This window comes from Colletotrichum phormii (assembly GCF_030913505.1).
Source record: "Colletotrichum phormii strain CBS 102054 chromosome Unknown BDP81scaffold_7, whole genome shotgun sequence".
Lineage (NCBI taxonomy): Eukaryota > Fungi > Ascomycota > Sordariomycetes > Glomerellales > Glomerellaceae > Colletotrichum > Colletotrichum phormii.
This window is the reverse complement of record NW_026851449.1, coordinates 939,371-961,413: the sequence shown is the minus strand read 5'-3', so window position 1 is coordinate 961,413 and position 22,043 is coordinate 939,371. Positions and strand designations below refer to the sequence as shown.

The following is a 22,043-nucleotide window of genomic DNA, read 5'->3' as shown; positions in this document are numbered from 1 at the left end:
GTCGTCGTCGCACACGGCTCTGACACAGATGAGGTCAGCCCGCAGCTCATATTATCCTCCATTATCCGCGCCTTCCTCTCGTCTAGAGCTTCCTGGCAATTGCTGCATGCCGGCCGCTAGCAATCATTTCGATACCATGAGCAATAATGACCCCATTTATCACATCACGCGCCACGTTTAGGGGCACGGCCAGCGCCGCCTAAGGTGGCTAGACAAGAGACATTTCGTCATCGTCTCGACGCTGGGGAAGCATTGCGGACGAAATGACTACCAAATGTGTTCCTCGACCTGAGGCGTCTTGTCCATTTAGCAAGGGGTTTGAAGCGAACCTGAACCGACACAAACAGTACGGTCACGACGGTGTACCCATCACATGAACAGTCACAGTCTTCAACAAGTCGCCGCGAGTTGGGAGAAGTGAGATGTTACCGTCGGCGATTAGCTGACCGAAAAGGTTAGGTAGGACAAGGGCGATGCAAGACACTGCAGCCAAGTCAAGCAAGCAGGCTGTGCTGATCTGCTTGAGCTTGACCGGGGTCTCTCTTTCACACAGGAAATGCGATTCTGGACACTTCCCCTCCTCCGGGGTTCTCTCGTCCAAATCATTGAGCTCTACTGTCACGCTGTCTCGTAGAGAGCCGATAGGTTTCAGCTCACAGGCGACGACTATGCAGATGACAAAGTAGCTAGTACCAAACACAGGGCCGCGTACGGATAGATGAGCATGGTGTCACGGATCTGGCTATGGGAAGTCACATATGTACATGCGATTGCCGACGGTCCAAATCGCAATGGCCACTGCGGAGGAGTTGCGCGGATCCGAGACCTTGGTGATGACATGCTCGGGCAGCCGTTGTGTAAGAAGAATCGACGGTAGAGCAGAGGACATCTTGCATTGGCTACAAAGGCCTCTCGACTTGCATCGTTCCTCATCAGGCGACAGCGGAGCATGCGACTGGCAGCTCAAAGAGGCTTCGAGGTGCCGCATGGGTCTCCATCGCTGACGGGCATCACGGACGTTCACGTATCGACAAAAGTCGTCGCTCATTGGCTCCTGGCCCATGGCCCTAGCCCGGTCCAAATATCAGTATGCGCCACAGCTGAAACTCGATACCAACTGGTAACCCGTCATCGTAAAGGCGGCGATAGAAATGGACTTTACAACCGAGAAGAGAGCGGTCAAGGAAAGCAACGGCGGCGTCGCTATCAAGACCGCAAAACGGCACTTGCGCGGAGACGGCGCTTCACTAGCTTCGTCTCGGCCTGTGCCCAACGACAACCTTCGAAAGCAAGACGCGAAAAGAGCGTTTTTATTAGTCGTGAAGAAGCTTCCACTTACTCGTGTCTCTGCAGCGGCCTTGGTCGAGCCTCGAGGTCGACAAACAAGAATTGTCGACAAGTGGATGCGTTTCAGCCGAGGTGGCTCAAGGCTGGGATGTGTGCATATTGAAATCGAGAAACGAGGAAGGATTCCGCCGAGACGACTTCCGCAGGGCGGAGATGCCTCGGACATAATGGAGCAAAAGACCGGTCAACCGCAGAAGTCCCGCGTGGCTTCGGTCAGAATTCCCCGCTTGTTTCGCAAGTGATCATGATGGCCAGGCTCTGGCTTGTCGTTGCCTCGCGTCAGGTTGTCGCGCCTCTAGAACGCGTCCCTCGGCGGCGGCTGAGGCTGGTTCTCGATCAGATAAGGAGCGAGGGGCTACTGTTACCTATGCTGAAGCTACTGCGAACCAGATGACTCAACGTCTGGGCAGAGTCCGGGCAGCACACAAAGACTGGACAAATCAAAAGATCAAGAGCGACGAAATCAGACAGGCTTGTTCGGGAGGAGGGGACAGACTGTACGTGGGAAGCTTCTGCCTCAGGGAAAGGTGGTGTGAAGAGTTGAGCTTAGCTCTACGGCGTACACTTACAGCACGACTACCTATGGCCCTGCGGCAAGGAGTGAGCAGGCATAGGGCAAGGTATGGGCGGCAGCGATTGCGAAGATGGAGGGGGGAGAGACATCGACGAAAAGATGGCCTAGAAACGCCTTGGCTGTTGGTTCACCCCGAATCCCCGTACGCGATTGGATCAACAAGTCACGTTCATGACCGACGCACAAGCCAAGCAAGAAATCATGGGTTCAAAAAGAGCCCCACCCTCAGGATGGATTGGCATCTGTTTCCTTGCGCATAGCACGAGCAAGGCATGGCCTGGTGGATGGTTAAGCAGGGGTTGGTGGTGATGGAGGGGACGGCCGGCATGGTGGTGTACACCAGACACCAGAGGTGCGAGAGGTGCTGCTCCCTTTCCGTCCATTTGGGATGATTTGATGCAAGCTGGGAAGCAGCAGTGCCTGCAATACTGCTGCAAGAGTGGAAGAAGACCAAAGGGTTTAAAGAGTCGAAACAACGGACGAAGAGGGTGGCGACTACGGGCGGGCGAGTTTCCACACCTCCAACCATTTAATTCTCCCCGAACGAGCCGTGCCAGTCCAAATGCACGGCAACAACCGAGAGGTTGTTATCGTGGTCCACAGCGAGCTGCCGGTAGTGGATAAGGATGGATGGATGGATGATGGTGCAGAGAAGCTGCTGCTTCAGCTGCTGCATCGGCATCGGCAGCATCTCCTGTTCCAACGTCATTTGAGGATACACTATCCATACAGAGAGAGACGGGCCATAGAGGCAGAGGACGTTGCTATGGGAGGTACGGGGAGGTGACGGTGGTCACACGTCCCGAGCTGTCCTGAGCTGCCCTTGGCTTTCTTCTCTCTTGCACACCTCTCCTAGCCTCAACAGCGGCTCTGGCCCTTGCGTCTGGGCCTCACCTCGGGAACGGGTGGCCATGTTCCTACTCGGGATGGGTGGTGTCGAGTCCATGCCCACTGCTTGCTGTGATGGGTGGCTGTCAAACCGTGATTGCCGGCGCAGCGGCACCCAATGGTCTGGGATAGAACGGAAGGGAGGGCTGAAGCAAAAGAGGTCGGCGAGGGGTGTCAGGTAGGTGCTTTCATCAAACGTTGAGGCTTGCCGCTTATTAACCTGGGGGTGGGCGCCAACCGATGCTCATTGCTATCGGTTTAAGCTATTTTCTTGAATGAGGTAGTGTTGTCTCGGTAGCATTAGTAGGTGTGTTGTCCGTGAGCTCCCGTCAGCCCATGGTAACAGTGCTGTTTACCTCTGTCATTATCTTCTTTGGCTTCCAGGCTGGTTTAGCGTAGGGAGGTGAAGCCTCGACGATTTGAGGGAGACTGGGGATGAAAGCAAGCCTCGGTCTATCTACTGTCTATGCTCCATGGACCACTAGCCTATAAAGGATGTCGAGAGGCCATGATCATGGAACTAGGTGTTGGTTCTCGTTATTGATGGTTGAACAAGGCAAGCCTTGAGTGAGATGAGAACGAGGCCGGGGAAGGTGACTAGGGGTTGTGGCTGTAGTGTAAGGAGGACGGACGGGAAACGGGAGACTGGATGGATGGGGGCGGGAACGACTTACACAACACCTCACAACTTCAGAAGTTACACTACAACTTGGATAGTTGCAAGGACTGGCAGGTGGACATGGCCCGCTGTGTTTCCTTTTTGCAGCGCGGGAGCTACCTTTGGACCCTGGCTACCCGCTCGTGCAGCAAACGCTCATCCATTCCCCCCATTCCTACAGATTCCCCTCCATCCCCCATACCCATACCCATCCATTACCCTTCCCCCGTCAAAACCCAGCTGCCAGTCACCAGTCCAGTCGAGGAAGGGGGGGGGGCTTTGTGCCTCCAGTGCGGCGTGCCCTTCCATTCGCAGTTCCCACACCCCCTAAGCCTCCTCCTCCTCCTCCTCCTCCTCCTCCCATCACGCTCCCCACCTCCACCTCGTCTTCCCTCCCCTCCCCTACCGTTCTTCGACTCGCCCTGCCTTGCCTTGCCTGCCCACCCACCCCCTTCTCCTTCCAGGTTCCCTCCAACTGCAGAAGAGCATCTACACGGCATGATCTCGCCCATCTCGTTTTCCTTTGTGGGAAACCATTCAGGCATGGTCGATTCCGATCTCCATCGCTTCTCGTTCGCAGCAATAGCTAGCAACCAGCAACCAGCAATCAGCAGCAGCAGCAGCTAATGTACATCTGCGGGTGTCTAGCCGCTGTGGAGACACGACCACCACCCTTCCCTTCCCTTCACCACCACACCATCACTTACACCACCTTGAACCATCACACCCCCAGCTCAGCATACTTACATATGTAAGTCATAATTGGTATGCCTCTGACCCTCTCTATTATCTGACCCCCGTTTATTGTTTTTGGGCGATGGTTCACGGTTCTTCATGTACAGATAGGTCGTGGTTGGCTCCTCTGCGACATACCCTACCCTCTCCAGGTTCGCTGGTGGAGGGACGGGATATATGCATGCCTTCATCGTCAGTAATTTGCTTTCTTTTTCTACCCTTCATCTAGCTCATCTCTGATTCACGCTCCAGCAGGCTTGGGAGAGAGGAGGGGCGATCAAGACGATGTCACCCTTTCTTCAAATATGTCCAAAACACAGCGTCATCCATTCACGACCATGTCTCTCTACCCCCACAAAGAGCGCCCATCTACCTCTTGATACAACCATCAGACGCCGAAAGGGCCCCTAATGTTTCCTTCTTCATACGTTGCCTAGTCTTACGGGTGGCCATGCGTAACGTAACCTAACCCTCGCCGGCGTCCGTGGTTTGTTGGATCGATCATCGTGGGACCCTCCAACCGGGTTCCGACGCCGACTGGCGTGCCACTCTGCCAGCCAGTGGCCGGCTTCCTGGGACGGCTTCGGCGGAGTTCGTCAACTCTTACACAGCAACCGTACCACTCGGAAAGAGAATTCGGGGTGCAATCGACACAGCGGTATGTATCATCGGCACATGAACATCACGCCGCTCCTCTCTGTTGCCATGGCCAGTGTAACTGACCATCTACCTACGCAATGCCTACCTACCTTACACTACCTACCGGTCGACGGAATACCACCAGGACCATGACCGACAGCGATGGACCTTGCTGGACGTCGTGTTCAGACACGCGAGAACCGCCATTGGCCGTCGTACGCTTCACCTTGGCCACTCCGTGGCGCAATATGTTTCTTTCAACGATTCCCGATGGAGACGATTAACACATTTGTAAAACAGGTTTGGCCCAGCCCGTGACAGTCGTTTTTTAGCTCCCGCCTCCGCACAGATGTGTGTGTGTGTCGTGGATTTATGCCCCATTCCTAGTCTGTCTCGCCTTTCTCAGCTTACGGTATTTTACGACTCTTGCTCATAGCTTATTCAGACGACGAGCCGAACCTAGGGAGGTTGTTTGCTCTTGTTTTCATGCGCTTGACTCGTACGCTGCGAATGCGACGGGGTGTGGCCCTTGCTGTGGCCCCTCGAGCCTCCTTGGACGTCAACCTCTTCTCGGACTGATGTCCAGCAACAGATTCTGGAGGCACCTCAAGCCCTGCAGAAGAATGAACTGCTTCGGCCAAGGTTTTTCAGGGTCCCACAAAGTCCACGTTTTCGAACTCTTTACCATCTGCGAGGCACTGCGATGCACTGCGATGCAGGAAGAAGCCCCGAGTACCACGATCCCGGCCTCCCGGCCGAAACGATGTTTCTCTATTGTCATGACTGGGGAAAACTCTCTTGGTCGAGCCGCTACAGACTCGATAAAGCCAGATTGGGTTTCTTCCTCAATTGGTTTGGCTCCGACAATTCTTCCTTTTGGGCCGATGGAAGATGGAAGAACAATGGACAAGAGTGAACGGCCCAGCCTTCTGCAGCCGACGTCTCATCTCTGGTCCTGCTGGTCAAGGAAAACCGTTTTCTCCCTCACATCCTGGTGCGTTCCCGCGCCTGGCCAAGAGTTCTCGGATACCTGCAGAACCCAACCTGGCCCATGCCATGCCATGCCCTGCCGCCCCCGTCCCCTCCCCTTCCATTCATGATTCTCCCCCGTAAGATCGAGGGAAGGGCCCAAGGGGACGACGGTTTCCAGCAGGATGCAACGCTGACATGAGGGCCGTTCCCGCAGTGGCCTCGCGAGCGATGTGTTCGTGCAAGTGTGCGTGCGCCCTCCCCCCTTGGCCGCCTGGGCCACGGAACCGGGGCGGCCGAATCCAAGCAGGGCAACCTGACCTGACATGGCGTGGCAAAAGCGGCCAGCGGCCGGTCAGAGTCCCCTGTAACCGTAGCCCTTTTTTTTTTTTTTTTCGCGATTCCTTTCCGTAGATCATATCATGGGCGAAGTAAGGTAAGCCCATTTGATGATTGATAACCAAACGCGGAATATCAGTAAGCAAAAACGTTTAGAATCCCGGTTTTCGCGCCGCTCTGATCCCTCGTTTAATTGATTTACTGTTACTAATTCTTCTTCCAGTCGGTACGCATACACACACACCCCCCACGAGTTGGATCCTTTTTTCGAGGGTCCTGTTGGAGAAGGGAAAACGTCAAGTTTGAGGCGGGACACACTCTCTAGACACACACACACACACACACACAAACACACACACAAACACACACACACACACACACACACACATCCATATACTAACAACCACACAAACACAAAAGACCAAGCACAAGGGGGCGTGTCTGCGAAACAGGTTGGTTTGTTTCCCGATTGATGGGACGAAGTAATCCCATTCATCGCTTCCCTCGTCCTTCTTATTTTTGGGTATTGTGGCACCAGCGAGAAAAGGGTCAAAGTTACACAAGCTTTTATTTTTATTGCTTTTATTTTATTTTTTTACCCTCTTCCCGCCGTGGCGCCCGCCGTGCGCTCATGAGCGGAACCGGGGCGCGCAACGTAGAGAGACAGATACTCGGGAACGACGCCGTGCGACCATGCTCGTCGGGGAAGACAAAAGACGACGCCGACGACGACAGACGGAGCGCTCACACGGGGACTCGGGTAGCTTTAGACCAGCGGTTTTGCTTTCTTATCTAGGTAGTCGGCAGCTGAATCTTAACTCTACGCGTTTCTTGTGGGATTTCAGAGTACAGCGAAGCTTGAACCCGAGAGATTTCGGCTGATCGGCTTATTCGTATCTCCTTCAATACTCGTCCGTCGTCAGAAGAGGAACGGCGCGGGTGCCTTAGTAAATCCACCGTGACAAGCTCGTTAAACATTTTGAAGAGTGTAGTAATACGAGAGACACTCTAGTGACTTGGCTCTCCTCGGGCCAGCCCCATCCGAGTCCCGGTTGAACTTGCACAAAGATTTACTTCCCGATGAGGCTGTCGGCGAGGACAAGACAGCCCTTCTTAGATTGATGGTGACAACACGGGTTCAGCAAGCCTGTCGCGTCCAGCTGCTGTCGAGAGGGCGGACCACGATATTGATCTTGGGGTGCACGGCATGATGCGTCGTTCGGAACCGAAAGTCTGCGAGACGTACCTTGGGTACACAGAACTGAGGTGTCACGGTGAGGTGGCTGATGCAATGACGCTGGTAGTTACGTTATCGATAAATGATAAGCTGTCGGGACGTCTTCCGATAAGCAACCGTTCAAGCGCCACAAGCTTCCTGATTCGTTTGTCAGCCGCCCCACGGTGACCGCGCCTCACCTCACTTCAATTTTCATCATCAAATAGTGCCCAGTGTGAAGGGGCGGCGAAATAATAATTTCAAAGAAAATTCAAGAGCCTACGTCGCCAACTCATTTTTCGACAACGAGGCGACCGAAATATTGACAAGTCAAAGATGACGACGAGTCTTAAGCGTTCGTTCGAGGCGGACCCTTTCGCCGCCAACATCTCGAGCAAGGTCTACGTCCGTTCGACGAGGAAGGGCAAGGTTCAGAAGATTGTGAGGGAGGTTTACCTGCGTCAAGATATCCCCTGCTCATCAAAGCTGTGCCTGGCCTGTCTGCAGACGGCGCCTAGAGATGCAGCCAACAATGGTGAGTTTGCCCCAATTTCGATTTACCGCCACGAGCATGACCACTAACGACGATTGCCAGTTCAACCTTTTATCCTCTCTGACAAGCCGGCGGGGACAAAGGCGTTCCCCCAGGGGCACTATATCGTCCCCGACACCAACGCGTTACTAAACGCCATGGACCTCTTTGAGCAGAGCTCAGCTTTCTACGACGTTGTCATTCTGCAGACGGTACTCGAGGAGCTGCGCAACCGCTCGCTGCCCCTGTACAACCGTCTCGTCGGGCTCACAAAGAGCGAGGACAAGCGCTTCTACGTCTTCTTCAACGACTTCCGTCTCGAGACGTACGTCAACCGCGAGTCCAATGAGACGGTCAACGACCGCAATGACCGTGCCGTGCGCAAGGCGGTGAAGTGGTACGCCGACCACCTGGCGCAGACAAAGGCCAAGACTGTGCCCGCCGTCGTGATGCTCAGCGATGACCAGGACTGCTTGAGGAAGGCCAAGGCCGAAGGCGTTGCGGCCATGTCTCTCTCCGAGTATGTCGGCGGTCTTGAGGATGGCGAGAGGCTGCTGGACATGATTGCCGAGTCGAGGAACTCGGGCTTTTCCAAGAAGCCCGCCGGTCCTATCTACCCGGAATACTTCACCATGTCGAAGCTGATGACCGGCGTCAAGGCCGGTCTCCTTCACCAGGGCATCTTCAATGTCTCGCCATACAACTACCTGGAGGGCTCTATCCACGTGCCCGCGTTCCCCAAGCCTCTCATCGTTCTCGGCAGGGAGAACATCAACCGAGCCGTCAGCGGCGATGTCGTCGTCGTCGAGGTCCTGCCAAAGGATCAGTGGAAAGAGCCGTCGACCAAGATCATCGAAGAAGAAGCGGTCACGCGCGACGAGAACGCCGACGGGGAGGAAGCGCAGGACTTTGTCTCGGAGAAGGAGCGCAAGGCGCTGCAGGAGGAGGTGAAGAAGACGCACAAGAACAGCACCGAGGGCCGGCCGCAACCGACGGCAAAGGTCGTCGGAGTCATCAAGCGCAACTGGCGACAGTACGTCGGGCACATTGACCCATCGTCTGCGAGCAAGAGCGGCGGCCAGGGTCGCAAGTCGGACAATGTGTTCCTCATCCCCATGGATAAGCGGATCCCCAAGATCAAGTTGCGCTCGAGACAGGTTGCCGAGCTCCTCGGCAAGCGTCTGTTGGTCACGATTGATGCCTGGGACCGCGATTCAAGGCACCCCGTGGGCCACTTTGTGCGTTCGCTCGGTGAGCTCGAGACCAAGGCTGCGGAGACGGAGGCCCTGCTGTTGGAGTACGATGTTCAGTACCGTCCCTTCCCCAAGACGGTACTCGACTGTCTGCCAAAGGAGGGCCACGACTGGAGAGTACCACAGAGCCTGGAAGACCCCGGCTGGAGGGATAGAGAGGATCTTCGCAAGCTCCTCATCTGCAGTATCGACCCTATCGGCTGCCAGGATATCGACGACGCTCTCCACGCCAGGCCGCTCCCCAACGGAAACTTTGAGGTTGGCGTCCACATTGCCGACGTCTCCCACTTTGTCAAGCCCGCCAATGCCATGGACACGGAGGCCAGCTTGCGAGGCACCACCGTGTACCTTGTCGACAAGAGAATCGACATGTTGCCGATGCTTCTCGGTACCGACCTGTGCTCCCTGAAGCCCTACGTCGAGCGTTACGCCTTCTCCTGTATCTGGGAGATGAACGCCAACGCAGACGTCGTCGGCGCCCGCTTCACCAAGTCAGTCATCCAGTCCAAGGAAGCCTTCAGCTACGAGGCGGCCCAGCTCCGCGTCGACGACGCCTCGCAGCAGGACGACCTCACCAACAGCATCAGAACGCTCATGATGCTGTCCAAGAAGCTGAAGCAGAAGCGCATGGACGCTGGCGCCCTCAGCCTGTCCTCCCCCGAGGTCAAGGTGCAGATGGAGTCTGAGACGTCGGACCCCATCGACGTCAAGACGAAGCAGCACCTCGACACCATGTCCCTCGTCGAAGAGTTCATGCTGCTCGCCAACGTCAGCGTCGCCGCCAAGATCTACGAGGCCTTCCCCCAGACCGCCATCCTCCGTCGCCACGGCGCGCCCCCCAAGACCAACTTTGACGAGCTCTCGAACCAGCTGCGCGTCAAAAAGGGCCTCGAGCTCCGCGTCGACTCGAGCAAGGCGCTCGCCGACTCGCTCGACGCCTGCGTCGACCCCGTCGACCCCTTCTTCAACACCTTGGTCCGCATCATGGCCACGCGCTGCATGATGTCGGCAGAGTACTTCTGCTCTGGAACCCAAGCCTACCCTGAATTCCGCCACTACGGTCTCGCCTCGGAAATCTACACGCACTTCACCTCCCCTATCCGCCGGTACGCCGACCTCGTCGCCCACCGCCAGCTCGCCGCCGCCATCGGCTACGAGGCCATCCACCCTGCCGTCCGCAGCCGCGGCCGCCTCGAGGCCGTGTGCAAGAACATCAACGTCCGGCACCGCAACGCCCAGCTCGCCGGCCGCGCCAGCATCGCCTACTACGTCGGCCAGGCTCTCAAGGGCCGGGTCGCCGAGGAAGAGGCCTTTGTCATGAAGATTTTCAGCAACGGCTTCGTGGTGCTCGTGCCGCGGTTCGGTATCGAGGGACTGATTCGGCTGCGGGACCTTGCGGAGCCCGAGCCCGAGAGCGCGTTTGACGCCGAGAATTACGTGCTCACCACGAGCGGGAGCAAGGAGTTGCGGGTGGAGCTGTTCCAAAAGGTCAAGGTCAAGGTTACGGATGAGAAGGATGAGATGACGGGCAAGAGGGGTGTCAAGATGGAGCTTGTTAGCGTTTAGGGGCTCTGCGTGTGTGGATGAGCTGAGACGTGGGAATGGAAAAAATAATTACGGATTCTTGGGTGTCTTGGGATGTTGAAGTAGAAGATGGCGGAGATTAAGCCACCGAAAAGTTCTAGAGATGAACCATTTTATTTATGCCTACTCTCGTTTTGTAATGTCCGAATTGCGAAATGTGAGTAGAACTAGTCGGTTACGTATTGTCCCATGTTACCGAACATGTCATGCTCATATCTCCAAGTAAGCATTTTCCGTAATCAGGATTCTCGGTCAACACGACACCGCACCAAGATAGTACCATGCCATATTCGCTCATCTAGAGTGTCGTACACAGCCTGTGGAGGCGCACATTATTCATCGTCAAACTCAGTCCGTGTCCATCTTCGCCCTCAACCTCGTACTATACACATCCGGTCACAGATAAAAAACACCAAACCCCGAAACCCCCGAAAAACGAACATCATGCTCAACGAGCCTGGCGAACGGGCCTATGAACCTGGTCCCACAACAAAGACTTCCGGAGCAAAGACTTAAGATCTCCCTGCGTCTCCGGATCGACGGGCAACTTGGACACGAGGTCATGTCCGTAATCGAAGTCGAGCCATGGCTGAAGGGCTTTGCGGTCGTGAGTCATACGCACCACAAACTCCTGCGTCCACACCGAGGGCGCTCATACCAACTCTTCCAGGCCCTGGCCCATTGCCTCCTTTACGAGCTCGATCCACGGCTTCCTCGACCGGATCGCGGGCTTGTTCCGCCTGCGCACGACGAGGGTCGTCACGCGCTGCTGGAGGGTCATGTACGGCAGGTCTCGGCAGTCGTCGAAGACGTGAAGCTTTGTGTTGTGGACCGGACATCCCATGATGGTGCCGTTGTCGTCGGGGAAGACGCAGTCGCCGAGCCAGTGGCCGGCGTGGCCGCAGTTGGAGCAGATGTTGTTCGGGTTAAAGCGGTCACCGGACAGGAACTGCGAGGTAGTGATCTGGTTCCGGGTCCATTCCTCGCTTGTCATCTTCACTTTGCCTCGGAAGGGCGGCTTGTGGAGGCGGATGTCGGTGTCGTGGTAGACCTTATTTCGCTTCTGACTACCGTTGCTCAGGTACTGGGAGGGTCTCAAGTCCGCCGCGGCAGCCACGGGGGCGCGGGGCGCGGGGCGCGGGGCGGCGCCGACCTTGCTTCGCCTTGGGAGGTTCTGTCGTGTGGCTTCTTCTGTGTATGGTTGGCGCGATTGGCGTTGTATCTTCCGCTGGAGGTCCCCTGGAATGATCTCGTAGAGGGAGTTTGATGATATGCCCCCCTCTGGACACTCGACTGGGCAGCAACGGGTCGTTGTGTATCCCGGTGGGTGTCATTGCGATGATCATGCTCATAGGAGCCGGTAAGATCGGGGCGGCTTTCGTTCCAGTCTGTGCCGTTGATAGAGCGGCTTGGATGTCTTGGGGGAGCTCTATCGAGCCTGTCATCATGAAAACTCTGTATGTCGTCCTGATTCTCGAACCTCTGACTCTCGGTGTAGAAGCTCAACTTGGGGTTGTCGAGGTCAAGTCCGGCAGGCAAGTATGGCGCCTGGTTGGTGTCTTGGACATCACGATCAGAAGAACGCTTCAACATCGTGAGCTTCTCTTCAAGCTTTATAATCTCCATGTTGCGCTCGTCATCGTTGAACTGTACGGAGTCTCTCCCAGAAACATTGTGTTCCGTGCTTAGGCTCTCTGTCGGCCTCTCGTCGTCTGGGTGCATCGACAAAGTGCCATCCAGAACATCGTTCGTCTTGGGTCTTTTTGACCGTATTGATGTCTCTTCCATCCTCCGTTCTTGATTGTCGACCGTCATCAGGCCCGTAGTTCAAAGCATCGGAGCTGGAGCTGTGAGGTCTGCATCTCTTCATCTCGAGAAATTGTTCTGACGTGGTCGTAGGAGGGATAATGTTGTGAAGGTAGGCCGCTGCAATTGGTAGGACACGCAAACATGAGAGAGGGGAGCTTTTGGCGAGAACGTAGATAGATACCTTTCTTCCTTTCTATAGGCAGCACTTTGAAGCGCCTGACCAGCGTGCTATCACTGTGTTGATGGAAAACAACGTAACGTTTTCAGTTGAAGGTGAGAGTGAAGTGCAGGGCAGGGGCGTTTGCAGGTAGGAAGAATGGAGACGACTTCACCTGACCTCCGGCACCTATACATCACGTGAGTACGTACTCCGACCGACTTGGAATACACTAGAATACAGCGGTTCCGGGAACGAGCGTCTGATATTAAAGGTAGGTGATATAGTAGTCACCTACTTACCTTCCGGCAACTGCTCAGGTCAGGAACAACGCCGCGACGACTGCCTCCGGCCTGACTTCGCAGACTCCACATATGGCTTCCCCCGTTTCAGCACTAATGAATACACCGCCCAAGTTCTTCATTCAATTTCCAAGACGTTCGCTGAAATGTAACATGCGTGAGTTCTATGGCGTTGGATTTCTATCGAGCGAATGAGTCCCACCGTAGGGCCCCGGCGTGTCTAATTCAGCCATTTCAAGATGACTCAAGAGTATTGCTTGCAGGTGCTCAACAACAATGTTTTTATAAGCAATTATACGCCTGATAGTATTTTAATGAAGGTGAATCTTCTATGTATGAGAGCGACGTTTGGCGTGATTTAAATATCTAGAGCAAGTATGGACCATGCTGCTTGATACCTACTGGGAACTCATGTGCAATGGATGCATAAATTTTTTGATATAGATAGCGACAAAGGCCTTCACGAATAATCAGTATTAAAGTCAGCTGACCTCAACAGCACATTCGAGGATAAGCAGCAACCTAGATTTTTCTATAAGACGACGGCGCCGTTCGGCAACTATTCTACAGTTGACCGGGTAAAACAAATGTTTCATAGACTGCAACGACATAGCTTTCTCTTTCACTCGTGAACTTATTTACGGCAAGTTACCTAGTAGAATAACTTACAACTCTCAGTATCCTCATAACCATAGTCCAGGTTCAGTGCCCAAGGCAACTACAGCTTCATAAATTCTAAGAGTCTTGTTCTATTACTTTTATTATTTATCACTTTCACTAACTATAGCTACTATAATTGCAGCTGCTGACAATTATATTAACTAGAAATTTTCTGTTATATTCACCATGGTATATTCTTAGTATAGTGACAATGAAAGAGAAAGTCATACCTGGTGTATTCTGTTGATAACGGATCAGTCGCCCGCTTGTCTGGAACCTGCCGTCCCCGAGGTGAGTGTCCCATACTACTCAGTGAACGTGTTCCAGGAGGAGAAGGAACAGCCTCGGTCGTTCCTGCCTACCTACAACACTCACCCTTCCACCTTACCCAAACCAACTTCCAGATTACACCACCATCCAGATCAATCTCATTCTCAGGTTTGCCCTCCCAAATTACCCCTTCTATATCGTCTGAATTCCTGACACTTCATCCATAGATTGACTAAAGATTGAGGTTGACGGCGAGTCTGCCGCTGAGGCGTCATCTCAGCCATCGGCCAAGCGAGTCAGACTGTCGTCACCGGCCTCCGACAACATCAAGCCCGTCTTCGGACACCTCGACGTCGCCTTGAATACCGACGACTCTGGAGATATAACCGTCAATATTAGCAACACTAGACGCCTTGGAAAGCCCGTGATCGATCATATCTCGGATGAGACTTTCGCTTTTCATGGATCACGTCAGCAAGTCCATGCCATGATTGACAGAATTCTCGACTACAGCGGGAATGCCATCATCACAGGCATTGTGAGCCTCCGACCCGATACCAGCGAAGTAGCACCCCAGTTCAAGACACCTACGACAACCAAAGTCGTGGATTTGACAGCTACAGTCATAGAACCACGCATACCTACAGTCGAGAGTCCGGCGACGTTTGCTGCTACGGAGACAAAGACATCTCCCAGTAAGAGGCCATCGACACCTGCGGTCACCCACGAGTCTCAGCAGACACCCAAAGTTCCCAGCATCCCCAAGCCATTTGCGCCGCAGAATTCATCGCTTGTTCTCTCTCGGGGTCAGCTGAAGACTGCGTGGAAAGACCGGATGTTTGGTGGACGGCGGACCATAAAGTTACAGACCCTGCTGAAGACATTCCCCGAGAACAACCGTCCGAATCCTTCTGTGGAGTGCATGGTGCTTCAGAATTTAGCTGGAAGGAAGCCTGACATAATGGTCGACGAACTCGAAGACGCTGCACATGCTTTTATGCTTAAAATCTTCAAGCGTAACTTGCAGAAGAACATCCCCCGAATCGGAGAGGATTGGATGCATTTCCAGATCTGGAGACAACTTTGGTTTTACCCAGGTCAGTGCCCCAACCATCGAGTCAACTCGTCTATCAACGAAGGCAACGCTTGCTGACATTCAGACTATTGGTTCACTTTAGATGGCGTTCAAAAGGCCAACTTCCCTTGGGCTGAGATGGAACCCAAGTCGTATTCTGAGGGCATTCCCGGCCCAGCTTACGCGTGGGTCATCAAGCACAACGGGGTTGGGCTTGGCGAAATTTTTTCTAGTCTTCAATTGACACCGCGAAAGACTGGTATGAACATGGCTACGAGGTTCAGCAAGTCAATCACCAAGCGCGAGGTTCTCGTCTGCCTGACTGTGATCCGGTACTTCATCATGGCTTTTCGTGAGACGCCATGCGAATGCAATCTTTTCTTCAGACGCTGTCAAACGGATGGCAAGCAGGAGGTCACTGGGGATGAGAGGAGTCCTTTTAATCCCGTAGAGGTCAGATCAAATCAAGAGGACATTCCGTATCAAGGAGCATGTGTTGAACGAGGACAGTGGGCTTAATCGTCACTCTTTGCTTTTTATTTTTCCCTTTGACCGCCCCCAAAAACGCCATGTGAAATAAAACGAGGAATCTAACAGCCAGCCAGGCTCTTCATGAGGGAGTTAAAACCCAAGAAATGGAACCACAACATCGTCTCCACTTTCTTGATATCATGTGCTCCTTCTCTCTCTTCCCACTATGTTCTCTCCATTACTATACCACACCACCCCTTTATTGCTCCATCGCCTCGTCCTCATCGCCAGCGGCAGCAAGTCCACTGAACAGATCACCAAGGTCAAACTCCTTGGCCCACTCCGTGACAATCGTCTTCTGATCCGCAGCGGCAACGTCGTCAGCGACGGGGCCAGCAGCCGCAGCGCCCTTGGCATCGCTCTGGACAGCCAGGACAGGGGCCTCAACCCAGCCCTGGATACGGCCGTCGCGCCAGTCGGTGACGACGGTCATGGCAGCGGCGTTGATGTTGGGAATACCGCCACGGCCCAGACGGCCGCGCTTCCGCGCGACCTGCACCAGAAAATCGGTCGTGATGTCACCGTCGGTGCGGCTGGGCAGCAGCGTCGGCAGGTCGTAGGCGTCGGTCAGCTTCTGCAGCAGGTCGGGGGAGGCGGCGAGGCGGCGCAGGAGAAGGGTGACGGCCGGGATGGGGTCCTCGATGTTCTTGGGCGGGACGGCGTTGAGGAGGACGAGGTGGGCGTGGGCGTCTGTCGCGTTCTTGAGGGAGACGAGGCCCGATGTCGAGGCGTTGGTGGCGGAGGGGAAGACGATACCGGGGCAGTCGAGGAGGGTGAGCTTGCTGTCGATCTTGACGGCGCGGATGCTCGTGGTGACGCCGGCCTCGGCGCCGGCGGGGCAGGCCTTTGAGGCGCCGCGGCCGCCGGAGAGACGGCCGAGGAGGGCGTTGATGACGGAGGACTTGCCGACGTTGGGGTAGCCGATGACGCCGACGGAGACGGCGCGCTTGAGCTGCTTGCTGGCGGCGTAGGACTTGAGGGCGCGGAAGAGGTCCGATGACGTCTTTTGGACGGTGAGCTCCTTGTGGTTGAAGGTGTGGGCGTTGGGCGCCGGGTTGGAGGCGCGCAGGGGCAGGGTCGGGAAGGAGCGGCGGAGGTGGACGAGCCAGTCCTTGAGGACCTTGGGGGGCACGAGGTCGATCTTGTTGACGACGAGGATGAGGCGCTTGCCGCCGCTAGCGGCGGCCATGACGCTGCGCTCGACGTCGCGGGAGCGGGTGGATTCAGGGTCGCGGGCGTCGAGGACGTAGAGGATGACGTCGGCCTGCTCGACGACGTTCTTGAAGACCTTGTCAAAGGCCTTGCGGGAGGTGGCGTTGCCGACGGGGATCTCGGCGGGCGCGTCATAGTCGTCGCCCGAGTCGTCGTCCGAGTCCATCTCGTCGTCGTCGTCGTCGCGCAGTTCCTTTTCGTACGTCTCGGCGGCGGCCCTCGCGCTGCGTAGGAGAGCGGCCATGGGGTTCGAGTCGTCCTTGTCGTCCTCGTCGTCCTCATCATCATCCTCAACCATCATGTCGTCGTCGGCGACGTCGACCTGCTGGCCGGTCGCACCGGCGACGGTGGTGCCCGTCTTGGCGGCCTTTGCCATCTCGCGACGCTTCTGGGCCTCCTCCTGCTTGCGCAGCTTGTTCTCCTCAATCTCCTCGAGGATCTTCTCCTTGTAGGGGAACAGGTTCGGGATACCCGGGTCCTTCTTGAGCTTGGTGCGCCATTCCGGGTTCTGCTTGGCCTTCTTTCTGTCTTTCCTCTGCTTCGCCGCCGACTTCTTTTCGATCTTGTGGCGGAGGCGAACCGTCGTCCTCTTGGACTTTGGCTCTGCGGAGAAATGCTGTTAGTCAAAGGGGAAAACGAAAAAGACACTAAACAAGTCAGAGAACACAGTCACATACTCTTGGGTTTGTTAATTGAGCCAGCCATCGTGATATCGGACCAAGTTGATTTGGCAAGATTTTGTTGTATGGGGGTGAGCTTGGTTGGTACTTTGCTACCTCGACCGCCGCAAAACTTTCCTGGCGCTTCGCTCAGTCCTTGCAACTTTCAAAAATTTAGTGGGAGGTCGGGTTCTGCCATATCACACCGCCTCTGCTATCGTTATCGCTCTCCACTTGAGAATCCTCACCGCCCGACGCCAATCCTAAAGCAGGAGCCCCGCCATGGTCGACTTTGCCCCGCGACGGCTGACATAAGGGAAAAAGTTGACAGGAAAAAAAAAGGCGTGCTGGAACCGGTGGACCACAGAACGCTCGGTACTGCCGCGGTACCGCTGCCGCAGTGTCAGAGGGGGGGTCCTTCCGGTGGACAGAAATGCCCGTCTCGGTGTTTCTGACCGCTGGAAAGGTGCCGCAGCTCAAATAGCGGGCTGGTAAAGGCGGATTACCAAGGTTGTCGTTGCCGACTCGGAACTTTCAACGATCCTTTCAGAGTCATATCTCACTCAACTTCAACTCGTAATCTCAACTAGACTTTTGAATCCAACAAATTTCTCATTTAGGACTAACATAAAAGGACCATCAACGTAGATTCAGAACATAAAACCAAACCCATTCCGCTCTTCAGGTATACATTCACAACTTACATCCGAGAGATACGCCGCTAACTCTGCCCGCCAGACTCAACAAATATGTCGTACACGGCCCCTCCGCAACGCATCACCTTTGATGGCTTCCTCTTCGACATGGACGGCACCATCATCGACTCAACAGAGGCCGTCGTGAAGCATTGGCACACGTAAGAGGAAACCGCAAAACCCCACCTCCACCGGTTCATCAGCATCATCATCATCTTTCTTCGTCCCTTGCATGAGGGGTTGCCCTCTCTCACTCTCATCTCTCGAAACCCCACTAACACCGGTCTTCTCTCTCTCCCTTGCAGCGTCGGCAACGAAATAGGAGTCGCGCCCGAAGTCATCCTCGAGACCTCGCACGGCCGTCGTAGCATCGACATCTTGAAGATTCTGGCCCCTGAAAAAGCAAATTGGGAGTGTGAGTACAAAACACACAATAACAAAATCTTCAGATCTCCGTTGTCTGATCTCGCGTTTTGGTTCCTGTTTCTGTCCCTGATCTAACGTTCCCCCCTTACTTCACCTACCTAAACACGACTCACCGGCGCGCCGTCGGTCAGGTTTCCCCAATTTTTTTTTCATGCATGTTCACTTCATGACGCAAGGGGGGAGGGAACGGGAGGAGGAGGAGGAGGAGGAGGAGGGGGGAAATCGCCAACTCAGGGGTTCGCGAAAGAAGGCTAACAAAAGTATTACTCGCAGACACGCGTGAGATGGAAGGCCGCCTTCCGAAACTCTACGGAGGAGATGCCGTCGAGATCCCTGGGGCAAGGGCACTCCTCGACGCCCTCATCGCCAAATCCGCTCCCTGGGCCATCGTCACCTCGGGGACGGAACCCCTTGTGGGCGGGTGGCTCGACGCGCTCAAACTACCGCAGCCCCAACACCTCGTCACCGCCGAGTCCGTCGAGAACGGCAAGCCGGACCCGACCTGCTACCGCATCGGCCGCGCGAAGCTCGGCCTGCAGGACGCGTCCAAGCAGGTGCTCGTCCTCGAGGACAGTCCCGCCGGCATCAGGGCCGGTAAGGAGGCCGGGTGCAAGGTGCTGGGCCTCGTCACGAGCCACACCGTTGAGCAGGTCGCGGGCGCGGAGCCCGACTGGATCGTCAGGGACCTCGATTCCGTAAAGGTCGTGGAGAGTCGCGACGGTGTCGTCACGCTAGAGTTCACCGACGCCCTCGTTTCGAAGCCTTAGTACCGGCTGTCTGGCGTGAGGAATGGAGGCTCTGCTAATGAATCGATAGAGCATGAATAGACTTTGCTGGTATAGACTTTAGTATGACAACATCGTACGCTTTTTTACCGTTCCCTTGGAACCGAACAAGTTCTTGGAGCCAAAAAAAAAAAAAAAAAAAAAAAAAAAAACCCAAGGGAGTAAGGGCCCGAGAAGAGATGATGGACGGAATACAGTCCGGCCAGTGCGGGACGAAGGGCAAACACAAACTAACCTTTGTCCCCGCCGTCGTCTCATCGAGGGAGAGCAACTTTGGATTCAGATGAGAAATAGTTCTTGAAACGGGGTCCCCTTTCCCGAACCTGAAGATCCCTAATAACTGTGTCGCGTGAGTTCCGTGATGTTTATTTTGATCCGAGGCAGTCAGTGAGTGCAACAACAAAACAAACATCATCATCATCATCATCTATCTACTTCACCGAGGGGGCGTGTACCGAACCGAACCAAGTTGATTCAAGGTACCCAAAGGCGCCCAAGACAATGTCTTTAGCCTTGGAGACAAAGTCCCCGCCGCATGTTGTGTACTCGACATGTGCAACCCCAGGATCCAAGAATATCCTCCTTCGGCCGAGTCAAGTGAGTCCTTGACTACCACTCGTCTCGCCGCCGCCGCTGCCTTTGGTTTCGCCGACAAACGCGGAAGTATTGTATTATACTGCCAGGAGTTTGCACAAAGCAGCCTGCGTCGGCGAAAATCAGCTTCAGGCGCAGGATAGACCAAGCACACATCGCGACACATCTTCGTCTCGTCTCGTCATTGTCCCAGGTTCCTCGGGGGCTCTTCCCCCAACCACGAGTGATTGCTGCGATCTCGCGACCTTGAGATAGGGAAAAAGCAACGTTAAGAGGTCTCAGCCCGGTCGATGCACCGCATCTGGTCAGGCAAAAAAAGAAAAGAAAAGCAACCCGCAAAAGTCCGCGGTCGTTTCACGAAAAGCAGCCCGTATACGAGAGTCTGAGAGAGAGAGAGAGAGAGAGAGCTTGCCGAGCGCATCCGGTGGACTGGTCTCTAGTGACCTATCTCAGTCTTTGCAGAGCTGAGCGGAGCGGTCCCGAGACCGTGGATGTGGCGTAACTTTGCATAACGACAAACCCGCTGTAGTCTACTACTCCGTACGCAAGGCAAACTACATCGGCCTGTGACCACCTTTCGTAATTCGGAGCTGCAAGGTCCCGAAGACACAAATATCACCTGTCAGCTTCGGAGCTTCATGCTGACGGACCTGGCTGCCTGCAGGACTGTGTGTGTGTGTATGTGTGTGTGTGTGTGCTCTGCTCTTCTCAGGGTACCAACTTTAGACAAGCCTGCGAGGCGAATTTAGAATTCGGCATCTTGCAGGCAGCTTCGGAGATCGTCGTGCTTGAGCCGTGGGTGTGTTGCTCCAGACAGTGAACATGTGTAACCCGTTGAGTGGAACAATGTCGTTTATCACTACTCCTCGGGACGTGATACTTGGTAAAGAAGGGTCGGACAGCAGCGGAAGGATTCCTCCCTCCTGACACAGCACAGTTGCAAGTGTCGATGCCTTGTTTTGTTCATGAGCAAGCAAGATTATCGGTGGCTGCAGGTACGATCAGCTTTAGAGAGAATCTGGCGGATGATGCCGAGACAGCTGTACGATGAGTGTCTACCTAGGCACACAGAGACGACGAGTGTATTCATGCCGGTACAGGAACCCAGGCGGGGTTTGTTTGCTTACAGCGCAGCCCATCCAAAAGCAGGCGTCCGACCATGTCATTCCGACATGTATCACAACGGACGTCAGCTTTTCGTATGGGCGAATGCAGGAACCTCAAAGGCTAAGCCAACATAGGCTTCGCGCGCGAAAATGTCAATCTCGAAATCTCCATGTGGAGGGCTGATGTGGACAGCCTCCAGGCTTTTTAGTATGAGCGTTAAACTTTTGAACGGTCGTTGATGCTGCAGGTACACAGAGGGCCGGCTCAGTTGGAGCTACATCTCCATCTCGTTGAGGCGGCGCGCTAGCAGAACACCGGAAGGGATGACAGCAATCTCCGGGGGGGGGGTTTTTTTATTTTTATTTTTTTTATTTTTTCATAGTTGTCACCACAAGACAAGTCATGAGGAGATTGCAACACGGATAGATCGCATGCCTCGCTGAGTGACGAGTCTTTTGACGGTGACAGCTCCCAATGGCGTTGGAGCGTTCGAGTAGTGCAAGCTGGCGAGCAAAGGCCGACCTACGGGACGCAGGTCATCGGGCCGGCAGGCAAAACCGCGCGGCTGTTAAGGGAACAATGGGCTCTGGTGTCTGCTTCCCGGCGACGGCCTCTGTTTTCGCGCGTCTACCATCCGGCATCCGCCAGGCCCCCAGGACTTCAAAGAAGTCCCAAAAGGTTCCAAAGGTTCCAAAGGTTCCAACACACGATAGACGTCGTCCGGCAGTATCCGCATTGTTTGCACCGGTTCGGTACTCGGTAGCGGACAGAGCAAAACTGACTCGAGCTGGCCATGTCGTGAGGCTGTGCTCAGTTTAGCGAGCGAGAAGGAAATTGTGTCGTCGCAGAGATGGGGTATTGTCCGTAGCATGTGTGGAAACTAAAGCACGCACCAGCCCAGCCCAGTCGAATGCAAGTGTTGTCTGCGTCGCACGCGTCCTCCACGGGTCCTTTACTACGGCCGTGACGAGGACCCTTGGTCGAGTTTAATGAGAAGCATGGGGCCTGCGGCTTGTGCGCATAACGA

The 22,043-nt window shown here is 54.9% G+C and overlaps 7 protein-coding genes across 7 annotated transcripts; 4 read left to right on the top strand and 3 right to left on the bottom strand.

The window, feature by feature from the left end:
- The first annotated feature begins 5,156 nt into the window (after positions 1-5,156).
- On the top strand, positions 5,157-6,188 carry BDP81DRAFT_204463 (uncharacterized protein). Its single transcript, XM_060582585.1, has 3 exons — positions 5,157-5,227; positions 5,287-5,835; positions 6,028-6,188. Exons 2-3 carry the CDS (start codon positions 5,420-5,422, stop codon positions 6,128-6,130), a joined length of 519 nt encoding a protein of 172 aa, XP_060446854.1. The 5' UTR covers positions 5,157-5,227; positions 5,287-5,419; the 3' UTR covers positions 6,131-6,188.
- BDP81DRAFT_204436 (uncharacterized protein) lies at positions 6,189-6,743 on the bottom strand. Its single transcript, XM_060582584.1, has one exon. The coding sequence runs from the start codon at positions 6,643-6,645 to the stop codon at positions 6,226-6,228; it is 420 nt and encodes a 139-aa protein (XP_060446853.1). The 5' UTR covers positions 6,646-6,743; the 3' UTR covers positions 6,189-6,225.
- An 842-nt stretch (positions 6,744-7,585) lies between these two features.
- Positions 7,586-11,019, top strand: BDP81DRAFT_371644 (RNB domain-containing protein). Its single transcript, XM_060586631.1, has 2 exons — positions 7,586-7,900; positions 7,961-11,019. The coding sequence occupies exons 1-2, from the start codon at positions 7,702-7,704 to the stop codon at positions 10,714-10,716; spliced, it is 2,955 nt and encodes a 984-aa protein (XP_060446852.1). The 5' UTR covers positions 7,586-7,701; the 3' UTR covers positions 10,717-11,019.
- Positions 11,020-11,386: 367 nt separating this feature from the next.
- Positions 11,387-12,360, bottom strand: BDP81DRAFT_448319 (uncharacterized protein; the record flags this gene model as incomplete). Its single annotated transcript, XM_060592283.1, has 2 exons — positions 11,387-11,897; positions 12,215-12,360. 2 exons carry the CDS (start codon positions 12,358-12,360, stop codon positions 11,387-11,389), a joined length of 657 nt encoding a protein of 218 aa, XP_060446851.1.
- Positions 12,361-13,241: 881 nt separating this feature from the next.
- BDP81DRAFT_392859 (uncharacterized protein) lies at positions 13,242-15,623 on the top strand (the record flags this gene model as incomplete). The annotated part of the gene is made up of 4 exons (XM_060587761.1): positions 13,242-13,280; positions 14,171-15,029; positions 15,111-15,359; positions 15,613-15,623. 4 exons carry the CDS (start codon positions 13,242-13,244, stop codon positions 15,621-15,623), a joined length of 1,158 nt encoding a protein of 385 aa, XP_060446850.1.
- BDP81DRAFT_346073 (P-loop containing nucleoside triphosphate hydrolase protein) lies at positions 15,503-17,610 on the bottom strand. The gene is made up of 2 exons (XM_060586109.1): positions 17,428-17,610; positions 15,503-17,353 (listed from the first exon to the last, which is right to left on the bottom strand). Exons 1-2 carry the CDS (start codon positions 17,453-17,455, stop codon positions 15,738-15,740), a joined length of 1,644 nt encoding a protein of 547 aa, XP_060446849.1. The 5' UTR covers positions 17,456-17,610; the 3' UTR covers positions 15,503-15,737.
- A 229-nt stretch (positions 17,611-17,839) lies between these two features.
- On the top strand, positions 17,840-19,436 carry BDP81DRAFT_424524 (haloacid dehalogenase-like hydrolase). The gene is made up of 3 exons (XM_060590143.1): positions 17,840-18,265; positions 18,410-18,519; positions 18,804-19,436. The coding sequence occupies exons 1-3, from the start codon at positions 18,159-18,161 to the stop codon at positions 19,295-19,297; spliced, it is 711 nt and encodes a 236-aa protein (XP_060446848.1). The 5' UTR covers positions 17,840-18,158; the 3' UTR covers positions 19,298-19,436.
- The last annotated feature ends 2,607 nt before the right edge of the window (positions 19,437-22,043 follow it).